This window comes from Podarcis bocagei, assembly GCF_964188305.1.
Source record: "Podarcis bocagei genome assembly, chromosome: 7".
In the NCBI taxonomy this organism is placed as follows: domain Eukaryota; kingdom Metazoa; phylum Chordata; class Lepidosauria; order Squamata; family Lacertidae; genus Podarcis; species Podarcis bocagei.
This window is the reverse complement of record NC_138132.1, coordinates 71,972,851-71,994,141: the sequence shown is the minus strand read 5'-3', so window position 1 is coordinate 71,994,141 and position 21,291 is coordinate 71,972,851. Positions and strand designations below refer to the sequence as shown.

The window sequence follows — 21,291 nt, the reverse complement described above, 5'->3', positions numbered from 1 at the left end:
CTTTGGGGAGGAAGTTATTCAAACAGCAAGGGGCAGAGAGTTTCAAACACACATATAGTGAAATAAACTAAAGGAGGAGTGGATAGGAGCTGAACGGAGACGGGGGAAAAAAGGACAGACAAAAGGAAAGATTTCCAGCGCATATCCCAACTATGGAAGTAATTATCATGCAATGCGCTGACAGCCACTAACTGATTCAACAGTCATGGAGGGTAATTTATCAATGGCTACAAGTTCTGTTCCCCATGTACTTCCCTTCAGAAAGCCTTTGAATTAATAGTTGCTGGAAAATCACAGCAGAGAGAAGGCTATGGCCCTCGTGCCCTGCTTGTGGGTTTCCTGAATACATCCAGTTCAGGAGTGTGGAAACTCAGACCTGGGGGCCGAATCTGGCTCTCGGGACTTGCTTCAGGCCACACCCCTTCCCCAGTCGCACTGGCTTGAATGTGTCCTTGAACTCCAATAATTCCTCCTGCTTGGTGATTTTTGCCCAGTGTGGCCCCCAGAAGGTTGAAAAAGCTTCCCTTTCTCTGATGTAGCTGGCCAGAGCAGAAAGCCCCAAAGCCCTGCTGGATCAGGCCAAATGAGGCCCATCCAGTCCAGTCTCCTGTTGCCACAGCGGCCAACCAGAGGCCTCTGGAATGCAGGACATACCGTATTTTTCGCTCTATAAGACACATGTTTACCCTCCTAAAAAGTAAGGGGAAATGTGTGTGCGTCTTATGGAGCGAATGTAGGCTGTGCAGCGATCCCTCTTGCTGTCCTGGCTTCTGGGATTCAGAATATTTTTTTTCTTGTTTTCCTCCTCCAAAAACTAGGTGCATCTTATGGTCTGGTGCGTCTTATAGAGCAAAAAATACTACAGCCACAATTCTCCCAACTTGCAATTCCCAGCAACAGGCATTCAGAGGTGTTCTGCCTCTGGAGCTGGAACATGCCTATCGTGGCTAGTGGCCATCGATAGGCAGAATTCACGGAGGATAAAGACTAGCCGTCTTTTAGAGCCATTTACAAAACTGGTGGGAATTACTCAGGATGCAAAAGTAGCAAGCAGCTCATCAAGACGCCCAGCGGTGTTTAAAATGTGCACAAGGTTCCAGCTAAGTCAACCCACTGCCGTCCCGCACGCACCGACTTACAAAGGCTGCTGCCGGAGCGTCTGAAGTTTGTCCCAGTACTTCTGCCGGAACTTCTCGGCTCGCTCAGCTGCATCAACAGACTCTGGCTGGCTGGCTGCAGCTCGCTTCGCGACCTGGCAAAGGAAGGAAGGAAAGCGGAGGGAGAGACAGTGCCAAGGGCATTGTTACTTGCACCTCCAAGACTTTGCGGCTTCTGTTGCTGTTAAATAGAAAACGAAAGCAGATGAAGCTGGAGGCAAAGATAAATGTCAGAACCGGGCCCTGGCAACAGCAAACCCTCTAGATTAGGCTAAATAGTTGCTCTAGTTTGAAGAAAGCAGCTGACCAAAACAAAACAGCAACACACATCTAAGATGCAAGAGGGCAAAAAAAAAATCCCCTGACATATTTTTATTTATTTATTTAAAGAAATCTCAAGTTTCTCCAAGGGTCCACAAACACTGGCTTAGCTTACCAGCTAACCCAGAGATGGGAAAAATGAGGTCCTGGGGCTGGATGTGGCCCTTCAGGTCTCTCTGGCCCCTTGGACCCTTTCTAGTCACACCCCTCACCAGCCCTGATTCATAGACTCCTTGAGTCTATTTAAGCCCACTGGGTTTCCGCAGACGCTCCTGTAGAATCGGTGGACTTCCATGGGCTTCACTTTCCTATTAGGAAATCTGCAACCCCCTGCAAATCCATGTGATATACGTGGCAACACATTTAATAGAAGGCCCTCACCCCGTCCAAGGCCTCCTCAAAGCATGAGAGCCAGTACTTCCTAGCCATGGCATCGTCGGTGAGGTCAACTGTGTCCGGGATGTAGGTGGATGGATCCTTCAGCAAGGGAAGATTGACAAGCGGTCGTTCCAAACGATCCATTTCCAACATGTCAAACTTGGGAAGAGGGGAGAAAAGTTTGCGATCAGTATAGAATGAAATTAGATAGGAGACCTGAACTAACACACGTGGTTTATGCCTGGAGAAACTTGGGGAAAGAAACGTGATGGGGACCTGTGCATCAGCGGCAATCTAGCATAACTACACGTCCTTTAAGTCCCAGGTTCTGCTGCCAGGCTTCCCATAATGGGCATCCGGTTGGCCACTGTGAGATCAGGTGGGCCTTTGGCCTGGTCCAGCAGCCAGCCTCTTCTCACCTGCGCAGCTCTATCCTAAGGAGACTCACCGTGCCGCTCCTTTCTCGCTGCATGGGGCAGATGTCCGGCGACGTGCTCATGAGCCCAGAACTGCCAGCGTAGTTTTCCCCCCAGCTGTACTGATTAGGATCTAGGAGGTGGTGGGGAGGAGAGAAACAGAACCATTAGCTGAAGGCAAGAACATACAAGAAGATGCAAAGAGAGAGATTCCCACACATGCCACAGATTTACAATCTCTTGTACAAAGAATAAAAGCAAACAGCAAATAAAGCCAGGTGTTTGGGGAATGCAATAGAACTTTGTTGGATCATACAATTGGGTTTAAGCAGGGTTTCCCAAACTTGGGTCTCTGTGTGTTTTTTTTTACTATAATTCCCATCTTCCCTGACCACTGATCCTACTAGCTAGGGATGGTGGGAGTTGTAGTCCAACAACAGCTGAAGACCTAAGTCTGGGAAACCCTGGTTTAAAAAATAAAAAGGTTAGGGACGAAACGAATGAAAGTTAATTATATTTACTTATTACAATGTTCTGATGGTGAATGACCATAGTCACGGTCACGAAGGGTTGCATCCGACGCTAGGCTTACTCAGAGTAAACCCAATGCAGGGAATAGAACCAACCAAGGTTAATTAATTTCACTGGGTCTACTCTGAGCAGGATGCAGCCCAAAGGAAATGCCCCTGACTCTTTGCCAGCAGTAAAGCTTTAAGCTGTGTGAAAACCTGGATTCCTACTGGTGAGTGCCTGGAAGCTTTCAAGCGATGCCTATGTGGTTTTATCGGGCTAGAAAACCACAAGAACAATTAAGCAAAAATTGGGAAAAGAAGAAAGACTTTTACCCTCTCCAGTAATAAAACAGTGGGAACATGAGTAAACATTCTTAATACCCCGGGCGACGGAGGTGGGGGAGGAGAAGAAGGGAGAGACTTCTCATGGGCAGGCGACCAAGTTGACAATCCTATGTTCTGTTGGCCGATTATCCTTGTCACAACTGGGTCTTGTTAGGGGAGAAGTCACAGTTGGAGGCTTGACTTTCCCCCTCCTTTTTCTAGGCAGGAGGTGGTGGCGGCGCCATGTTCTGGCACAAACAGGCGGGCTGAGGAGGAGGCCAAATCTCTTTTAAAACCCACTACAGTAAATGGAGTGAGAAATTGGGAGCTCCATGCCCAGAAGTCCAAGAATGGCTGGAACAGGAGACTTAATTCCCCACCCCGGTGGGGGGTTCAGACTCTCCCACAGAGGATTGTGAACTTTTTTGGAGTTCTGTACTTACTGTCTTGCTCGGCTCCCTTCAGAAACGCCCCGATGGCTCCCAGGTATCCTTCGTGCCTCAGGAACAAGGCCTGAACCTCTCCCTGCCACAACATGAAAATGTTTGTGTTTGTGGACGGCCTCCAATAGATTGGAAAGCTCTTTTTGCATTACTGTGATAACAGCTCTTAACAAAAGGGCAAGCACAGATCATAAGCTGCAACCCTGACTTTGTGCAGGAATTCCAAGACCTATTTCAACGCAGAAATTCTGCAAGCGTAAACACGGCGCTTGAATTGGGCTTTTTGCTGCCTCCAGTCACATTTGGGGTAAATAAAGACAACGGGGGCAAATACTGCAGTGGATATTTTGCAAAAACGAACAAACTAGGCAGTCACTGAGGAGTGAAGAGGGCACGAATTTCCCTATCACTGATTTTGCCTGACTCGCTCGTTTCTGCATTGTATCACATGCTAGTACTACTCAGATGCACAGAAAGGGTCATCGTTTAGGGCTTCCAATAAATGACACATTAAAAAGAAAGCCATGTCTCTAGACTAGCATGGCTTAGATCAATGACTACCTGTTTCTTTACAGGCATTATCAAGCGTGACAAAGCTGAAAGGGTGGGTCGCAGCTATTAATTCTGTTATAGCTTAATTACTTTTTAACCTTTATGTTCTCAGCTATCTATGTTTGTTTTAATTTTTGTGAGCTGCCTTGAGTCCCAGTTCTAGGGGAAAGGTTGGACACACACACAGTGCTTTGCATAATCCAGGAATGGGGAGGTTGTGGCCCTGCATATATTATTGGACTCAAAACTCCGATCAGCCCAGCAAGCATAACGAAAGCCCAGGGGAGACGGGAGCTGGAGTTGCACAACATCTAGTGGGCACCAGATTACCCACCCCTGACTTAATCACACAGCTGCAAACCAAACAAACACCTTTAGTCATTCCCTGAAAACTAAAACCAATAAATAATAATAATAATAATAATAATAATAATAATAATAATAATAATAATTATTCATTACCTTGGAAAAGAAATTAATACTGTAAGTAATTGTGCGCATGGTGACTGGATGGCCTCGAATAAAAAAGCCTCCAAAATAAATTTTGTTCAGGTTGTGGAGTTTGGCGTAGAGGCAAGCCAGCTGCCCAATATCGTTGCTGATCATATGAAGCAAGCTTTTTGCCATGTCTTCTTTGGAAAATTCTAAAAAGGAGGGGGAAAGAGGGGGGGAAAGAGATAAAAGTATGGATAAACAACTCATGGCCCACAGCACAATTGTAAAAGTCGTTTGCAAGCAATCAGGTCGGGTCTCTGGGAAGAGCAGACAACCTGCTGAGTGAGGAGAAAGAAAGAGACAAAGAGGAAAAAGTGTGCCCCCTAAAAATTTGGCTCTGGCCCTGCCCCTACCTCTAGCATATGGCACCCAGAAGAAAATAAAAGACTGTCCCTTTAATCCAGGGATAGGCAAACATACCCAAGAGTACTCTTTTAGAGTCAGGAGTAGCCAACGCGGTGGTCTCTAGATGTTGTTGGTTTACAACTCCCTTCATCCCCATCTTTTGGGCATGCTGGCAGAGGCTGATGGGGGTTGTGGGCCAACAGGATCTAGTGGTTCTCAACCTGTGGGTCCCCAGATGCTGTTGGACTACAACTCCCATCATCCCTAAGGTCTGGCTTTGCTAGCTAAGGGTGATGGGAGTTGTAATTCAACAACATCTGGGGACCCACAGGTTGAGAAAAGCTGATAGAGGGTCATCCCAGTTGTAGATGAGTAAGAACGGGCCAGAATTTACTCTGGAGGGAACTCGGGTGGTTTTGTGGAATGAATCAGGGATGAAGCCAGCAGCAACTCTGGGGCTTGGTTTGGTTAATTCAACACTAGACCTGTAGCCTCATCAGAATCAAGTTACATGGTGAGCTCTGTCCATGGGCCTACTCTGAGTAAAACCTAGTTGGCTAGAGCCTTACACACACTTTGTTTGTTTTAAAAGACTGACAGAGCAAGGCAGCAACTCAGCAGACAAACCCATGGGTTCTTTCACAGGTTTTATCACCGCACCAGCACGACGAAGTGAATTTTCAAGTGGTACCTTTGTCTGCTGTGGCAGATTTCCCGAAACTACTGGCGATCAGGTTTCCACTTAGCCCCAGCGTCTGGTAGGCCCCACCATAAACATCCTTCACAAGCATATCGACATTTGTGTGCCGTCCCTTCGAAGCGAGCTGCAGCAACTCATCAAATTTCTAAAAACAAACAAACAAACAAACAAACAAACAACACCCTGCAAACGTCACTTGAGCACCTCTTGACATGACGGATAATTCTTAGGTCCTGTGGACTCCCCACCTGAAGCTGTTCACTGCAGACACAGATTGACTACCTGCAGTAAGAACGAGGCCTTGGTCTAGGAAGCATCAACACCAATTTGTGCTTCTCACGTAGGACAAGAGGGGCAACCAAGGTGGCCAAGAGATCTTCCCTTATTAGCAACACACCCAAGTCATGACAAAATTGTATCCTCTGGTATTACCTTTGTTTGTGTAAGCAATGCTCCGAGACCCCAGAAAGTGCCCCCTCCGATTGAGCTCCCTCCAATCCACTCAAATTTATCTTCCGTTTCCACCTATCAGGAGCAACAACAGAACACAGAGATTACAGCTATAATATCGACATGAACACATATCTCAGTGTGTGCCTGCCTGGACATGTTTTTCCCTTGGGGAAACCCAGCTTTCAAATAACCAGGAAGAGAGAGAAAGGTGGGGATCAGTATGGGATGAACAGCCTAGACAGGTGACCTATGCAAACCATGCATGGTTTAACCAGGTGGAGCAGCAGCAGGAAGATCTTCAATTGCGAGACAAAAGGGAGCCATATTTTAGATGAATGTTTTAGATGAGGAGTGAGGAACCTTTTTCAGACAGAAGACCACATTCCCTTTTGCACAACCTTCTGGGGGCAGCATGTCAGTGGTGGGTGGGGCCGCAGGCAAAGGTGACAAGTGTCATTTGGATAGACAGTCACCAGCCAGATTCCAGCCACCAGGCCTTTCCTTCATTAATCTGAACTACACTTTCGATATCTGCATACGAATTATCAATTGAATTGTTAAGCTGATTTTACATACCTTCACTATGGAAACTCCCGAGCCGATATTGACTAGCAAATAAGGGAAAATATGTGGGTGGTTCATCTGAAACCGGAACTCTGGGTCTGCATCCTTCATGTATGCAAATGCCTCGTGGGGGATGTTCTTTAGCACAAAGTTGCACCCTTTAATTAGGCAGGTCATGACATCTTCTTTATCTAACCTAAAACATGAATAAAAAAAGTAAAGTTCCTTTTATTTCAGCTCTATGTGCTTTACAAGACTCAGATTAATTCTGTTCACTTTAATTGTGAATTTTACCACAATGACTTCGAAAACTGAAGTGTGCAAGTGTTGTCTCTTTCTGTCTCAGGCGTGTGTGTGTTGGTGGGGAATGAATCTGGGGGAGGGAAGTGACTAGAAATGGGTGGTGCCCACAGCAACTTGCTCAAAACTCCAGAAGTACCCATAATCCTAAAAAAGTTCCTGCTGTGAAGTCTTCCCCTCTGATCACTTTAGAGAGAATTCTCTTCGACCGGTGAAAAAGAACTGTCCCTTACGTTGTGCTCCACTGATAGCATTAATCTTGCTTGGCAATTCTGAGAACAGGGAGTGGGTCACCCCACTTTCAGTGAGATCTCATTCTTTTCAAGGAACCTCACACACATTCAAATTGTATTGCAGGTTGCTCTGTTGCTTCCTCTCACCACAGGTGAACAAGGAAGCGGCTGTGTTCAAGTCTAGGTGAGGCATCACTCCTTCTGCAGCTATGCCGGTCTCTGTTTGCTCACAGACCACCTCCACATGCCCTGTGAAACCTACCAGCCTTCCCTCCACCCAGCCCATCAAGTTAGAATAAAAAAATTGAGAAGTCTATGCGGTGTCCGATTCTGCAGCCCAGAGGCAGCCAGTTCCCAAGTTTATGTGCAAGTAAACAACAGTCAGCCCACAACTTACACAGGGGTTACATTCCGGGGATTGCACCTAAAGCCAAAATCGCGTATAGTCAAAACAAATTGGGGTTTTATGGCAGGTGGGATTGCCAGAGTTCCTTTATCCTCCTGACACCCTTTTTATTTATTTGCCAAGCATGTAAGGCTGGATGCGCACAAGTTAAATGCATGTGAGTTGCAGGCTTACTGTAACAGATTTATTTAGAAATACAGTCGTACCCTGGATCCTGAACGCTGCAAACCTGGAAGTGAGCGTTCTGGTTTGCAAACATTCTCTAGAACCTGATCATCCGATGCAGCTTCCGCAGGGCTTCCTGCAGCCAATCAGAAGCCGCACCTTGGTTTCCAAACGTTTTGGAAGTCAAACGGACTTCTGGAACAGATTCCGTTTGACTTCCAAGATACAACTGTATAACCAGATACAGTGGTACCTCAGGTTACAGATGCTTCAGGTTACAGACGCTTCAGGTTACAGACTCCGCTAGCCCAGAAAGAGTACCTCGGGTTAAGAACAGTTTCAGGTTAAGAACAGACCTCCAGAACGAATTAGGTTCTTAACCCAAGGTACCACTGTATATGTGTATATGTATATATCTGTATGTTGCTACAGAAGCTTGTTTGGGGGTTGAAGAACTGGGTAAAAATAAGTCAAGAGAATCTGCCTCCCAAAGCAAGTGGTTTACTACTTCTTCATGGCAAGGCCTGCGCCAATGCCAAGTGATCAAAGCATATAGCAGCCCATCAAAGCCAATAATAATAATTTCCAACACAAAGGATGCCTCTGCATTTCCACTTACTTTAGTCCCAGCTTCTTCTCAATAAGGTCTTTGAATTTGTACGCACCACCTCCTGTGGCTTTGATCACTTTCGTTTCCGTGTTGACGAGATGGTCTTTGATGAAGTCCAGACAGGTTTCAATATAGGCGTTCTCAAACTTAATGAAATGCAGCCGAGCCGTTATCTCCTCCTGCACCGTGATTTCGTAGGGCGATTCGTGTTCTACGTCCTTTGGGGAACAGCAACGAAAAGAAGAAGTGAACAACAGCCCCAACTCTAAAACGAAAAGCAAATTCAGAGGTTGCTTTCCTTTTTTATTTTTTAATTATTACTTGTTTGGAGCATTTGTACCCCACACTTCAGCCAAAAAGGCTCCCAGAGCTGCTTGCATACAATCAAGTAAAACAAGACAGTCCCTACCCGCAGGTTTCCAATTAAAAAAAAATGTGACACACAAGGAAACGGGGATAGGGAGGGAAGAGGAAAAGCAAAAACTCGGGCACCAATTTCTAAATAGTTGTTCCTATAAGGACCAGCTGGCACAGTTCAGGGGCAGGAGGTGCTTGATGCAGCGGAGTCTCCAGCAAAACTGATGAAATGAGTCCAACGCCTATCTCTCCCTCTGAGGAAGCCTGACGCAATGGCTGCCCCCAAGTGACAGTCAAGGGGAGAGGAGGTCTGATGGAGCTGGCCTGTCACAGCAGAACTGATGGGAGTAAGCTCCGCTTCCTCTCTCTCCCACTGAGGAAGTCTAAATTTAGCAGTCCCAATCTGCCGCAAAATGCCACTATAGCATGATTTAAAACTATTGCAATATCCACACATTCGTATATTTTGAGTATGTTTTTATTGTCACTATCTTCAAATGAACATTAACAAAAACAGTAAGGATTTTGGCTGCACAGTAATAAAAATAATAGTAACCTTACCTTTCCTGACTGATCAAAAGATCGCACTCTCGCCACTTTATGCTGTACTGTTGAATAATAAGCCAATTTGGCTAGTGACCCACCTGCCGACAAAATAAAAATATTATAGCAGCGAGATAAGCATTGGGAGCAGCTAACATGGGGCCTCTTTGGAAGTTTTTGGTCTACAAATCCCATCAGCCTCAGCTAGCTAAGGATGATGGGAACTGTAGTCCAGCAACATCAGGAGAGGACTGCAGTGGTTACCTCTGGTCTACAAGATTAGGGCAGGGACAGCAGAGACCTGTTAAGTTAGACCAAGCTGGCCTCAACTGGCATGCGTCCTAGGTGGTGACCCACCTTAAAATTAAGGAGATAAGGAAAACAGAGTTATATTGCTTGAAGATACAATGGATTTGCAGCTTATTTACTTGTGTAATCAGTTTTACATGCTTGGCCAAAAAAGGGGGGGAGTGAAAGGGGGGGAACGTCGCAAGGGGGTGGGAGAATGGGGAAAAAATATTGGCTATCCCATCCCTCATTGCACTCTTCCTGCGAGAGCATTTGGAGGTTCAGAAAGAGTCTGTATCAGAATTGGGAGAGACTGTACAGTAGTACCTCAGTTTAAGAACAGCCCTGTTTACGAACTATTCAGTTTACGAACTCCACAAAACCAGAAGTGGTGTCCCGGGTTGTGAACTTTACATCGGTCTAAGAACGGAAGCCGAATGGTGGAAGGGCACCGGTGGCAGGAGGCCTCATTAGGGAAAGCGCACCTCAGTTTAAGAACGGTTTTGGTTTAAGAACGGACTTCTGGAATGGGTTAAGTTCGTAAACCGAGGTACCACTGTAGAGGCAATCAGAGTCTTCAGTTGCTTTGGGAGAGTTTTTTAAAGGGTTGCATTGACTATGCTCAATTCTGGCTTTACACGAATGGAACCCCTGCATAAGGTGAGAGCCAACTGCTTACAATATGACCTGTTTTTAATCCACATTACGCCAGCTTGGTTTTATACAGCCTTTAAGTTGTGAGGTAATGCCTTAGTGACCAACGTAACATTTGTAAGCTTCTTTATGTAATATTTTGTGCTTTAGCTAATATCATTTGAACTCCAATTAACAGTAAACTGATTGTTGACCAGCTTGATCCTCCCTACAAAAACAATCAAGAAGCATGCCACAAGTAGTTTAAGTGCTTACTTTTAATTGAGCTGTGAGCAATGTAACTGTTGGGCAACCTCAATTATTTTCCCGTAACTTGCGATAATTGTTTTCTCTAGAAGTAGGGCGGTGGGGAAATCCATCTGTAGCAATATGCACAGAGCTAATAGTTCATGGGCAAGTTTGAAATTTACAGTAATGTTTTTTGGAAACTCGGGGGGGGGGGGAGGTTTTCTTGCAAATGACATGTCACCAGCATAACATGGCAATTCACTGCAAGCACCGACAAATCATTGCCTTCGAAAGCGACACTGTGCATATGATAAATTTTACTATGCACCCACAAGTGACAGGTCAACATTAAGTTGGGGGGGGTCTGATCCCAGCCTCCCACGTGTTAGTCCAACACGTTCAACCTAATTTCGAACTTGACCATAGAGTTAGGTACTGATGCTATAGGAGCATATTCATTCAGACACTATAGCTAGACGGTGAAAAGTTGCATATGTTATAACTGGAAAGTTCTTTTCCATCTAAAATATGTTGGGGTGTATCCAACAACGCTTTACTCAGTGTAGGCCTACTAAAATTAAATCCAAAGAGGCATTAATTTCAGCAGGTCTCCTCCAAGCTGGACCGACATTAATTTACGAACAGCTCACATTATAAAATATCAATACAGAAAAACTAAACATGAATATAAAATATGCACTGGAAGTAGCAACAGATTTTTTTAAAAAACCCAATACAAACACCAAGAGGAAATAATTTTAAATATTAATCCTTTATGGCTGCACCCTCCTCTCTCTCTCCTGTGTGCACCAGAAGAGGTCCCCAAAAGGCTGAATTTGACATTTAAGCTAATCAGCAAAGGAACCAGGAAAGCGACAATTATTTTACAACCAAAGGATGTGCTTAATCCGCTCTGAGCGTTCCAAGCCCACCCTCGCCACGGGTTATTTGGTAGTTCCCACCCACAATATTCAGGATTGCCCAACGTGTAGTTATTTCCTTTTGTCAGGACTAATCTCCAGAAAGCTGCAGAAAATGCTGAACTGAAGCGTTTCCTCTTCCCCATTGAGATAAGGGAGTTGCAGCCTTCCGCAGGAAAACACGACACACAAAGGAAATTAATATTGCACACAGCGCATAGTTAAGGCTGTGGCATCCGCTCCCACAGGTCCAGTGGTGGCCACAAACTTGGATCCTTTTAGAAAAGGATTAGACCAACACAGCAGGATGGCTGTGTTCAGCTTCTGCTGTCAGGGGCATTGTACCTCTGTATGCTAGTTGGTGGAAACCACAGAAGGGAAGGAGTGATCCTGCACTCAGGTCCTGTTTGTGGGATTCCCATAAAGGGCATTGCCAGGCTTGCCAATGGATGGATTACATATGCCTTTGGTTCCAGTAGGTATCTTCTTAGGTTCTCCCCTATTTTTATGAAATATGCTGCTCCAATACACTTTTAAAGCTGGCACATAGTTCCTTCCTAAAAGATTTAAAAATGAAAGAAACAGCATGCACTCCAGAATTTGAGTTGGGGTGAACAGGGATGCATCATAAGTCTGTTCAAGCTGCATGTGCTCTCAGGTTGTTGTTGTTATTAAGTACATTTTAAATGTTCCCCAAGGAGGCGAAAGGCTTACATGTAGAAATGTCACATGAGAGGGAGAATGCAAGGACTTGCACCAAACACAGAGGCTGTTTTTTAAAAATAATAATCAGGGGAACGTTCCCACAAACTCCCATCAGCAACCTGGAGTCCGTGAAAAAAGTTGTAACACTTGATTCTGAAAGCTGTGCGAGGCAGAAGATCTCCCAACATCCAATTTATACCAGATTCCACAGAAAATTCTGCACGTATATCACCAGGAAAGACAGCCTGGGCATCTGAACCCAGTTTTACTACATCTGCTGAATTAATATACATACTCTTTGTAGGGAGTTTGCTTTTGTGGTTTTTTATTTTGTCTTTGTGCTTGAAGTGACAAATGCACAACAAACAGCACTGAATAAGATTTTATTAAAAACAAAGACCTATATTGATGTCCGCTGTGACACTGTTCTGAAACTGTGAGGTGGGGGGGGGGGGACTTTCTAGAGTGTAACAACATGTGATACCTGATTTATGTCTAATTGGCAGAGCTAAGTGGGTGTCCAAACACTGTTTCGGACACCCACTGTGGGATGCTCTTGTGTCTGAGGTTACAGCTAATCTCCTTGCTTTAATTCCACTCTGACCTAGTGAGAAGAAATCAAGCTCTAGCATTTAACCCACATTTTTGGTTAAATGTGAAAAACAAAGCTATCATCATCTCTTTTTTTGGAGAAGTTACACTCCACAAGGGGGCAGGGGATACCAGCTCAAGCTCTTAATGCAAACCCAATCCTTTGATTTTAATTGCATGGTATAATTTTATCTACTGTGGGACATGAATTGCAGATGATTCAAAATCTAAGACAAAAATGAGAACAGGAAACACCATCTTGTTCCAGCAAGACTCAGGTTTTAAATGACTCTTGAGGAAACACAACTCAGATAATTCTCCAAACAAAAGAGCAAAAGTAAGGCACAGGCACCAATGTTTGCTAAAGAGCAGTTCCAGGAACAACATGCAATGGCATGAGATGTCTAGTTCTTTATAAATCAGCATAATTATGTGACAAAGGACCTCTTCTTGAAATGAGGTTTATGGCTTATCCCCACCCACACATAATATGAAAATTTTCTCTTTTAGACAGGTAAAAGGTTCGAGTGATAGCCAGTAGTAGTCCATCTCAAAGGAGAACCACTGAAACCACTGACTTAAGCAACGTTTAAATCTATTAATCTCAGCTTTAAGTATGATTTAGAATGGATGTGCCTCATTGACAGGGATGCAGCAAAATCTCCGATCTGTCCTATTCTCCTCACACACGCAAACGTTCAGGGATGAAAAACCAGGGACAAATGCAAGACAAGTGATAAAGGCAGGTCAGTACTACTTACTCTCCCAAACCTAGGCCCACTGTCCATTTCCTGGCCTGCCTCAACCGGTGAAGAATCATGTCAATTTCAGCCACAAATTCCTTAATCCCACACTGTAGTATATTTGAATATATGCAAAGCACTTTAAACACCAAAGTCTAATGGGGAGAAAGGGTGGGATATATTTAAAAATAAATAGATAGGATATAATGTTATACCAATTAAGCAGTACTTTCAGTTTTTGTTTATTATTTTTTGTTTATTTCATTTGTATCCCATCTTTCCTCCAAGGAGCTTAAAATAGCAAAATCTCTCTGTTTTATCCACACAACAATCCTGTGAGCTAGGTTAGGCTGATATTTAGCACCTGGCTCAAGGTCACACAGCGAGCTTCATGGGTGAGGGAGAATTTGAACCTTGGTCCTCTGGGTACTATTCCAACATGCCACAACCACACTGCACTGGCTTTGAACATGTTTAAAGCACGTTACATAAAATGACCGTGTAATAATACACCTGCATATCAGCAGTGGGGAACTCCCCCCCCGGCCGAGGGCCACATTCCCTCCCAGGCAACCTTCTGAGGGCCACATTCAAGCAATGGACGGGCCGAGGGAGCAAAAGTGGGCAGAGCAACGAATGCAAAGTTTAACTTTACACAACAGGTCAGTTTCTACACTGGAACACATAAAACACCCATCCGCCTGCCCTCCGACAAGATGAACGAGAGGCGCATTTCAAGGGCACGTTTCCAGCAAAGCAAAAAACAGAACTCAGGAAGGCTCTGTCAATAGAGCACAAGAGACTATTCATCTCAGGGTTGTGGGTTCGAAAGCCCACCTTGGGCAAAAGATTCTTGCATCACAGGGGGGTTGGACTAGATGACCCTCGTGAACCATTCCAACTCTCTGATCCTATGTGTGCAATGCTGGGCTGGTGGAGAGCTGAGGAGAGCCATGAGGGCCGGGGAGAAAGGCCCTGGGGGCCACCTCTGCTAACCTGCCCAATCCTAATTCCCCTTCCTCCAAGGGTAGCACATTTCCCAGCCCTCACTTGGGGAGAAAACAAGGTCAAACTCCTTTCCAATTCCCCACCCCAAGTATGGGGACGATACCCAGGCAGCCCCCAGCCCCAAACCCTGGCGGGGTTTCCCACCCCTAATGGCAGGGAAGGTACAGCCAAAGCGGGCAACCTTGTTTATACGTTCTCTTCTCTACCTCTCCCCCGCCCCCTCCCGGCCCCTGAGCAAGGCACTCTGGGCTCCGTAGTTTTCTCGCCGCGAGCCAGCGCCGGCCGCGGTGAGAGCGGGGACTACACCTCCCGCCGTGCGCCGCGCCGCCCGCTCGGCACCGGGGCACGCCGGGACTTGCCGTCCGCTTCTCCCTCAGCCGCCACGGACCGCTATGGGAAGCGGGACTACCGTTCCCGGCGACCCTCGCGCGGCGGCGGCGCCTCAGCTCCTCCGCGCATCCGCCTCCCTTTTTCTCTCTCAAATGAAGATGGTGAAGTGGCCGTGAGGAGCGGCGCTGGCTGCCGCCGCCTCTCCGCCCTCAGCGGCGTCCCTCCCCTCCAGCCCCGGCTCACCTATGTCGATGGCGAAGCGCTTGGCGTTCTCCAGGTTGCGGAAGATCTCGTCCGGCGGGAGGGTGATGCTCTTGTCTAGGCTGCTGCTGACGCCGCCGCTGTTCCTACCACCGCCTCGCCCGCCCCGCTCCGCCATTTTGGACGCATCGACCCGCTCTCTGCGTGCCCGGCCTCTTTAGGCATGCAAATTTATGCGCATATGTTTTGCGTGCTAAATGCCAGGGAGGAGGAGGAGGAGAAAGAGGCTCCGCATACATCTAAAGGGGGGGAAGTGGGCGGCGCTTGCCAGAAGCTCCGCCCACGCCTCTTCCCTTTCGCCATTCGCACCCAGGGAATGAAAACGATTTAGGCTGCCTCCACTCCAAATGCGCTTACTCGGGAGTAGGGACAGATGGATCTGCCAGATTCCTTCAGTTCGGTTCTCCACGTTTCCACATTAGATTTGCACATCACCATCATTACTATTTTTAAAGCATTCCCGAAAATTATACTCAACTTTTTAGCGAGTTTTTTTCTCCATGCACACACATTTATATATACCGTATATATATTGCAAAGCACTTTCCTGCAGCATGTTGCATTTTTGTATGACGTATGCGTTTTTAATGGAGATTTCACGCTAGTATTTGCATTTCCCTGCACGTTACTTGGCTGGAGAATTGCATTGCAAAATTCAGAGAAGAGTTTTCCCAAGAAAAAAAAGGGGGGGCCTCCTGAATATTCATCACTATTTTAGTGTGAATTTGTCCTGTTCTGCACATGTTTGTGTGCAGTTTTTCCTAGCATACACGTTGTTGGTTTTTTTTTGCAAAGCATAAGGCAGTTTTGTATGTTTTCACAGACATGCATTTTAATGGAGAATTTAGAGTACCATATGCAGTTCTGTGCACGTTACTTGGTTGGAGGAATGCATTGCAGAGGAGAGTTTGGATTTGAAAAAGAAAAAAGCCCTTCTGAATTTTTATGGAGACTTTACGATGGCATATGCACTTTAGCACACATTTCTTGGCTGGAGAAATTCATTACAAAATCCAGAGGAGATTGCATTAAAAAAAAAATGTAGGAAGCTGCCTTACACTGAATTAAACCACAGATCCATCTGGTTTATGATTGTACTTGCTGAGTGGCAGCAGCTCTGCAGGGTTTCAGACAGGACATTCCCAACCCTGCCTGGAGATGCCAGGGATTGAACCTGGGACCTTCTGCATGCAAAACAGATGCTCACAGGGGTGGCCTGAAATGTTACGGCTCCTGAGGCAAGATGTCCCACGGCCACGCATGTGATGTGGGGGGCAGGCATGAGGCTCTGCAAGTATTTTCCCTCAAGGAAAACCCCTTGCAAATCCTTGCCAGTGGGTGGAGAAAGGGGTAAACACTGCAAGGATGTCTGGAACATCTCATGACGACTTGGCGATAGGGAGATGTTCCCGAGAGCTTTGTCAGGGCCTCCTGCCACCCCTTTGCGTGGGGGGCGACTGGTGGCAAAGGGGGGTGGCAGACTGCTCTGCCTCCTTTGCCTGGGTTGCTTCTCCAGTGACGACAGAAGCAGTGTGGCAGGTGGGGTGCTGTGTCTTGCGTTTGCAACGCCTGAGGCGGCTGCTCCACCCTACCTCACGGGTGGGCCGGTTCTGTCTAACCACCTCGATGTGGCCCTTCCCCTAAGGACTAGCTGAGCAGGTCTCTGAAAAATGAGGCATTTGAGGTTTGCAGAAGTATAATAATAAAGGGCAATTCCCCCGCCCCCCACCGGTAGAATGCATTTATTAACAATGCTTGTACACTGTCCAGTAAGTAATGTTCCCTGGGCCATGAACAATACAGAGTAAAACGCGTTAAAATATACAGTTGGATGTTCACAATTAAACCCACAGCAACAGTTGGAGTCAAGCATGCTCTATAGCCGCAAAACGTTGACAAAGGAGAAGAGATGAGTGGTGGGAGGGTAGAATAAATATATTGGTGGAGGTCACGACTGGCTGGACAACCTTGCTAGCAAATGACCTTACATTTCATTGCAGCTCCCACTTGTCAGGGTTGTTTTTGTTTTAAAGGAGAAATGCCCACAAGATGGCGCAATGTAGCTTGACAGTGTTGCTGTTCCTCCTTTCTGGGGGTGGCTGGTGGGTGCTTTTCTTATGTTCTTAATCTTACGGGGCGGGCGGCTATCATTATTCACTCTGGGCAGCTAACAGCACATATAAAAACATAGTGATAGTTATTGTTTTGTTTCTTATTTTATTGTTTTGTTTGTTATGTATTTTTGTGTTTTTATATTGTTAGCTGCCCTGTGATCCTCAGATGAAAGGTGGTATAGGAATTCAATAAATGAATGAATGAATAGATAATTGAAACAGATTACAGGCACAGGAATAAGGTGGGTCCTAAAAACACACACCTGAGGTTTCAAAAGGCAGGGTAAATCTTCTGCATAATGAAGATGCTCGACATATGTGTTTGGGAAGGGAATTACACAACTGAAAGGCTGCCACAGAGAATGCCTTGAGTGAACATGGAAGGCCTTTAACAAGTTTGGATTTCCAGATTGGATTATTGCAATACGCTCTATCTGATGGGTGGTCTTGGGGGGGGCAGGGGAGAGCATTCTTTGTGGCAGTTCCAAGGTTGTTGAATTCCCTCCTTGCAGAGATGCATCTGCCCTGTGACTCTTAATTTGTTTTAAATAGTTTTCAGTAATGAATTTTAAATATTGTATTCTGTCCTGGGACCTTTTAGTGAAGGATCAGTAAGAAACTGAATAAATAATAAGTGAAACAGAGAGGTTTTTGGTTAATTGATTATTTCTTTCGGGTTTCTTCTTTCAGGTTGCAATTGGAGCCAGGCTTTCCTGGAGTCATAAGCGGGCTTTGCCCTAGCCTAGACAAGCAATGCAATAAGAAAGAAGGGACAGCTTTCGTGCATGTGCAGAATGTCGTTTTTGCACCCCTGGGGAACCACAAACACCTCCACACATCTGGGATTAGGAGACAAGGGCTTCTCTACATCTGCACTGTACATTTAAAGCAGTGTCCTACCCCTTTAAGCAGTCATGGCTTCCCCCAAAGATTCCTGGGAGCTGTAGTCTTGAGTGTTGTTAGGAGACCCCTATTTCCCCCACTACGGTTCTTAGACTGGTTTAACAGTCAATCTCTTCTCACAGGGAACTCTGGATATTGTAGCTCTCTGAGGGGAATAGGGGCCTTTCCAAACAATTCTCAACACCACTAACAAATGCTCTGTTATGTGTGCGTACAGTTCACTAAAACTTCTCTCCTAAGCAGATTTGGGGAGTCTGCTCCATTGAACACAATTGAATTAACAGTTCAGTCCTAGTAACCATGTCTCCTGGGAAGTAAGTCCTATTGAACTCAGTTGGGCTTTCTCTCAGGTAAGTGCAGTTAGGATTGCAGCCTTAACTCATGAGTAACAATCTGGCTGTAAAGCAAAGTGAAAACTCCACACTCCCTTGATATTAGAGGCCGATTGCTCAGAGTGTCCCATCTCAAATCAGAATAACTCACTGGATACACTGAAATGCATGTAAGGCAAGCTAGTTTTATTTGTTTCTCATTCACTGTGCAAAAGTGGTTTCCAACGGATTACAGATTCGGTGCGTCACACCCAACAACATTACATCATCCTCCAAGGACGGTAGCCAGCAAAAATTAACTTACCATAAAAACAGTTATGGTACCGAAAGAAAAGTAAATACAATTTGTACAATTAGCCTTTCATAAAAGACATCCTTAAACAATTCATGTTATACATATTTCAGCACTCTGGGCTGTTACGTTCCTTCCTATGAGGATAGAAAACTATGTTTCTGCCTTTATAAAAAGCATTCGTTCAGCATCTCGAACACAAACACTCTGCCTTGGAGAGTCAACCAATTTGAAGAACATCCTCTACACGTTATCGTCACAGGGTAACGCTTTTCTCTTGCCACACTCTGTACAGTCTACAAATATTATAGAACTTAATCACAGCAGCAACATTCAAAGGCCTTTTTTCCCCTTTTTTCAAAATAGCCTCTTGCATTTGTGGCCACAGCTAAATAGCAGCTGTTTCACAGACTACATGTGTGTTGGAAATCTACAAATGTTACAGAACTTCATTGCAGCCCTGCATCACACCTTCCTTGAGTTCTTTCATCTGACTGAAATATGTCCATGAACTCGTAATAGCCCTTCTTGGATGAAACGTGGGGGTATTTGTGTGTTTCAAAACCTAGTATTTGCAGGGCTGGAATATAGCCTGCCATGCAAAGGCAACATTCACACCCTATTACTCTGCCTACTTCTGGCCCCACCCCTCACTGAATTGCGGCCCCCAAGGGCTTCCCATAAAGGGAAGGTGGCCCTGAGAATTGTAAGTGAAGTAAGCAAGCTGAGGATTTGTTCAGTTCCCTAGCCTTCATCGGTATTCACCCTGGCCACCAAAATATGGCCAGTCTGTTGCTGTGGCTGCAAGGAAGTCACACAAAGCACAGAGACTCTTGAAAAAAGAAAACGGCCCAAAAACTTCTTAGAAGTTACTCTTTTTTTTTTTTGCAAACAAAACAAACCTCAAACACACACACATCTCTGCACACTTTCTATCAATTAATAATAAGCATCAAGATCCGAACACAGCACAATTATAACGATTTGTTGTTCCCCTTGGGACAGCTGCTCGGAATTCTCCCAATAAAAGGATGACATTGGTTCATTCTTTCAGAATGGTTTTTCCTTTCTGAGCACTTTGCCTTTCTGAATGAGGAAGGCCTCTGTCAGTCAGATATCAATACATATTCTCCCGAGGAGCGGTGCAGGATTTGCATGGCAAATTGCCAACTCCTCCTGGATGTCTTAGAAACACATGTCGAGAATAAGAGTTCTCTCCTACCAAGGCCTCCACAATTTGTAGGCTGGTTTTGAGACGGCGCCTTGGGGTGACCCCTTCTGAAGCAGAGCGAGGGTAGAAAGTGGAGAGGTGTCCTTGCTAGCCACCTCCCAAGGCTTCTGGAAGTGACTTAAGAGCTTGCTCTGGGCTTCGGAGTTCGTTGAGTGGATGGCCAGGAATTGCAGAGTTTCCTTCAGGCAGGAGGAATAGCCTTTGCTGTAATCCTGGGTTCTGCTTACAGACGAAGTTGCCAGTGCTGTGAAGAAAGAGAGATGGGATTTAGAGGTGAGGGTGCCCACAGTGGTGCTTTGACCTAACATACACTAGCTACGTAAAGGGCATAGCTACCCAACACGTTAAGCCTAGCTTAACAGCCATTTCTTCTCCTTAGAGAACCTTGGGGACTTGTCATTGTGCCAAGGACTCTAGGCAGCCACAGGAAATGTCATTCTCTGAGTGGCACATGGGATCTTCGCTGCAATCCTGACCAAACTACCCCTCCCAGAATTCAGTAGCGGTGAAGATGCATGCACTGAATATGGCATTAAACCGATACAGGTTTCTAGCATAAATAAACAAGACCAGCACTCACTTTGGCTGTATCTTAGATAGCTGACGGTCATCTCCAGAACGTCAGCCTTCTCCAGCTTGGAGCTGGGCTGGTGTCTCTGGAATTCCTTCTCCAGAAGCAGTTTCAGTTGCTCGATGCTGCCGTTGATGCGGTCGCGGCGCAACTTCTCCACCAGCGGCTTCTGCAGCTGTGAGGCGACAAGGAGAGGAAAAGAGAGAGTTAGCAAATCACACGTGGGGAAAGGCCATGGCTCAGCGATAAGAGCGTCTGCTTGCGTGCAAAATTTAACCTAGGTTTAAACATCCCCACCAAACATTGCCAGGTAAGTCTGAGTGAGACTCTTGCGCCCATTGGTCTGACTCAGTATAAGGAAGCTAAGTACAGCATGTCCATTTTGCTAGCCTTCCACACAACCCCCTCTCTCTTGACAGGGCAGGATCTGACCATTTCCAAGCAGGACAATAGAAGAAAACACTTACTCTGTTTTTTGCTTTGGATGGCTGGATTTCCAGCGAAGCGCCGGCTGTTGCCATGATTAACCCAGGAAAGCAAGGAAACTGTTTGGCTTCAGGTCTGCTGTGTGGAAGCAAAAGGGAGTGGGGGCCTCTATTTATACCCATCAGCCTCCTCCAAATGCCTGGGTCCAGAGCGTCTTGGAGTTTCCCACACTCCCTGGCCAATGGGGGAGTTTCTCCGGGACAATAGGGGAGGCATCTATTACAGCATGGTAAATTGACTGTGAATCGCTTTGGGATAATACCACTGTTCCCCAAGGAGCAGGTGGACTGGGGAGCTTGGGGTGGGGGGCGCGTAACAACAGAGACCAGTTTCGAGGAGGATGGGAATGTGGGAACGGCC

General features: G+C 45.9%; 2 protein-coding genes across 2 annotated transcripts in view; both read right to left on the bottom strand.

Annotated features, from left to right (window-relative positions):
* The window catches only part of PANK4 (pantothenate kinase 4 (inactive)), a 28,556-nt gene extending 13,387 nt beyond the window's left edge, over window positions 1-15,169 (bottom strand). The window contains exons 1-11 of the mRNA XM_081201500.1: window positions 14,985-15,169; window positions 9,293-9,375; window positions 8,384-8,592; window positions 6,673-6,856; window positions 6,076-6,168; window positions 5,635-5,788; window positions 4,566-4,747; window positions 3,552-3,633; window positions 2,305-2,405; window positions 1,860-2,015; window positions 1,140-1,252 (exon numbers count right to left, since the gene is read on the bottom strand). Coding sequence (XP_081057626.1) covers window positions 1,140-1,252; window positions 1,860-2,015; window positions 2,305-2,405; window positions 3,552-3,633; window positions 4,566-4,747; window positions 5,635-5,788; window positions 6,076-6,168; window positions 6,673-6,856; window positions 8,384-8,592; window positions 9,293-9,375; window positions 14,985-15,120 — 1,493 coding nt within the window. The 5' untranslated portion in view covers window positions 15,121-15,169. The remainder of the gene's footprint in view (window positions 1-1,139; window positions 1,253-1,859; window positions 2,016-2,304; window positions 2,406-3,551; window positions 3,634-4,565; window positions 4,748-5,634; window positions 5,789-6,075; window positions 6,169-6,672; window positions 6,857-8,383; window positions 8,593-9,292; window positions 9,376-14,984) is intronic.
* Window positions 15,170-18,516: 3,347 nt separating this feature from the next.
* On the bottom strand, window positions 18,517-21,004 carry LOC308592186 (transcription factor HES-5-like). The gene is made up of 3 exons (XM_081203479.1): window positions 20,913-21,004; window positions 20,455-20,620; window positions 18,517-20,118 (listed from the first exon to the last, which is right to left on the bottom strand). Exons 1-3 carry the CDS (start codon window positions 20,964-20,966, stop codon window positions 19,862-19,864), a joined length of 477 nt encoding a protein of 158 aa, XP_081059605.1. The 5' UTR covers window positions 20,967-21,004; the 3' UTR covers window positions 18,517-19,861.
* Window positions 21,005-21,291: the final 287 nt, after the last annotated feature.

What these genes read in the sequence shown, in the direction of transcription:
- LOC308592186 (XM_081203479.1), bottom strand. Translation starts at nt 20,966, where the DNA reads ATGGCAACAGCCGGCGCTTCGCTGGAAATCCAGCCATCCAAAGCAAAA. An exon ending in CATCCAAAGCAAAAAACAGA is followed by an intron (nt 20,621 to 20,912) that starts GTAAGTGTTTTC and finishes GTCGCCTCACAG; the next exon opens with CTGCAGAAGCCGCTGGTGGA. An exon ending in CTATCTAAGATACAGCCAAA is followed by an intron (nt 20,119 to 20,454) that starts GTGAGTGCTGGT and finishes CTTTCTTCACAG; the next exon opens with CACTGGCAACTTCGTCTGTA.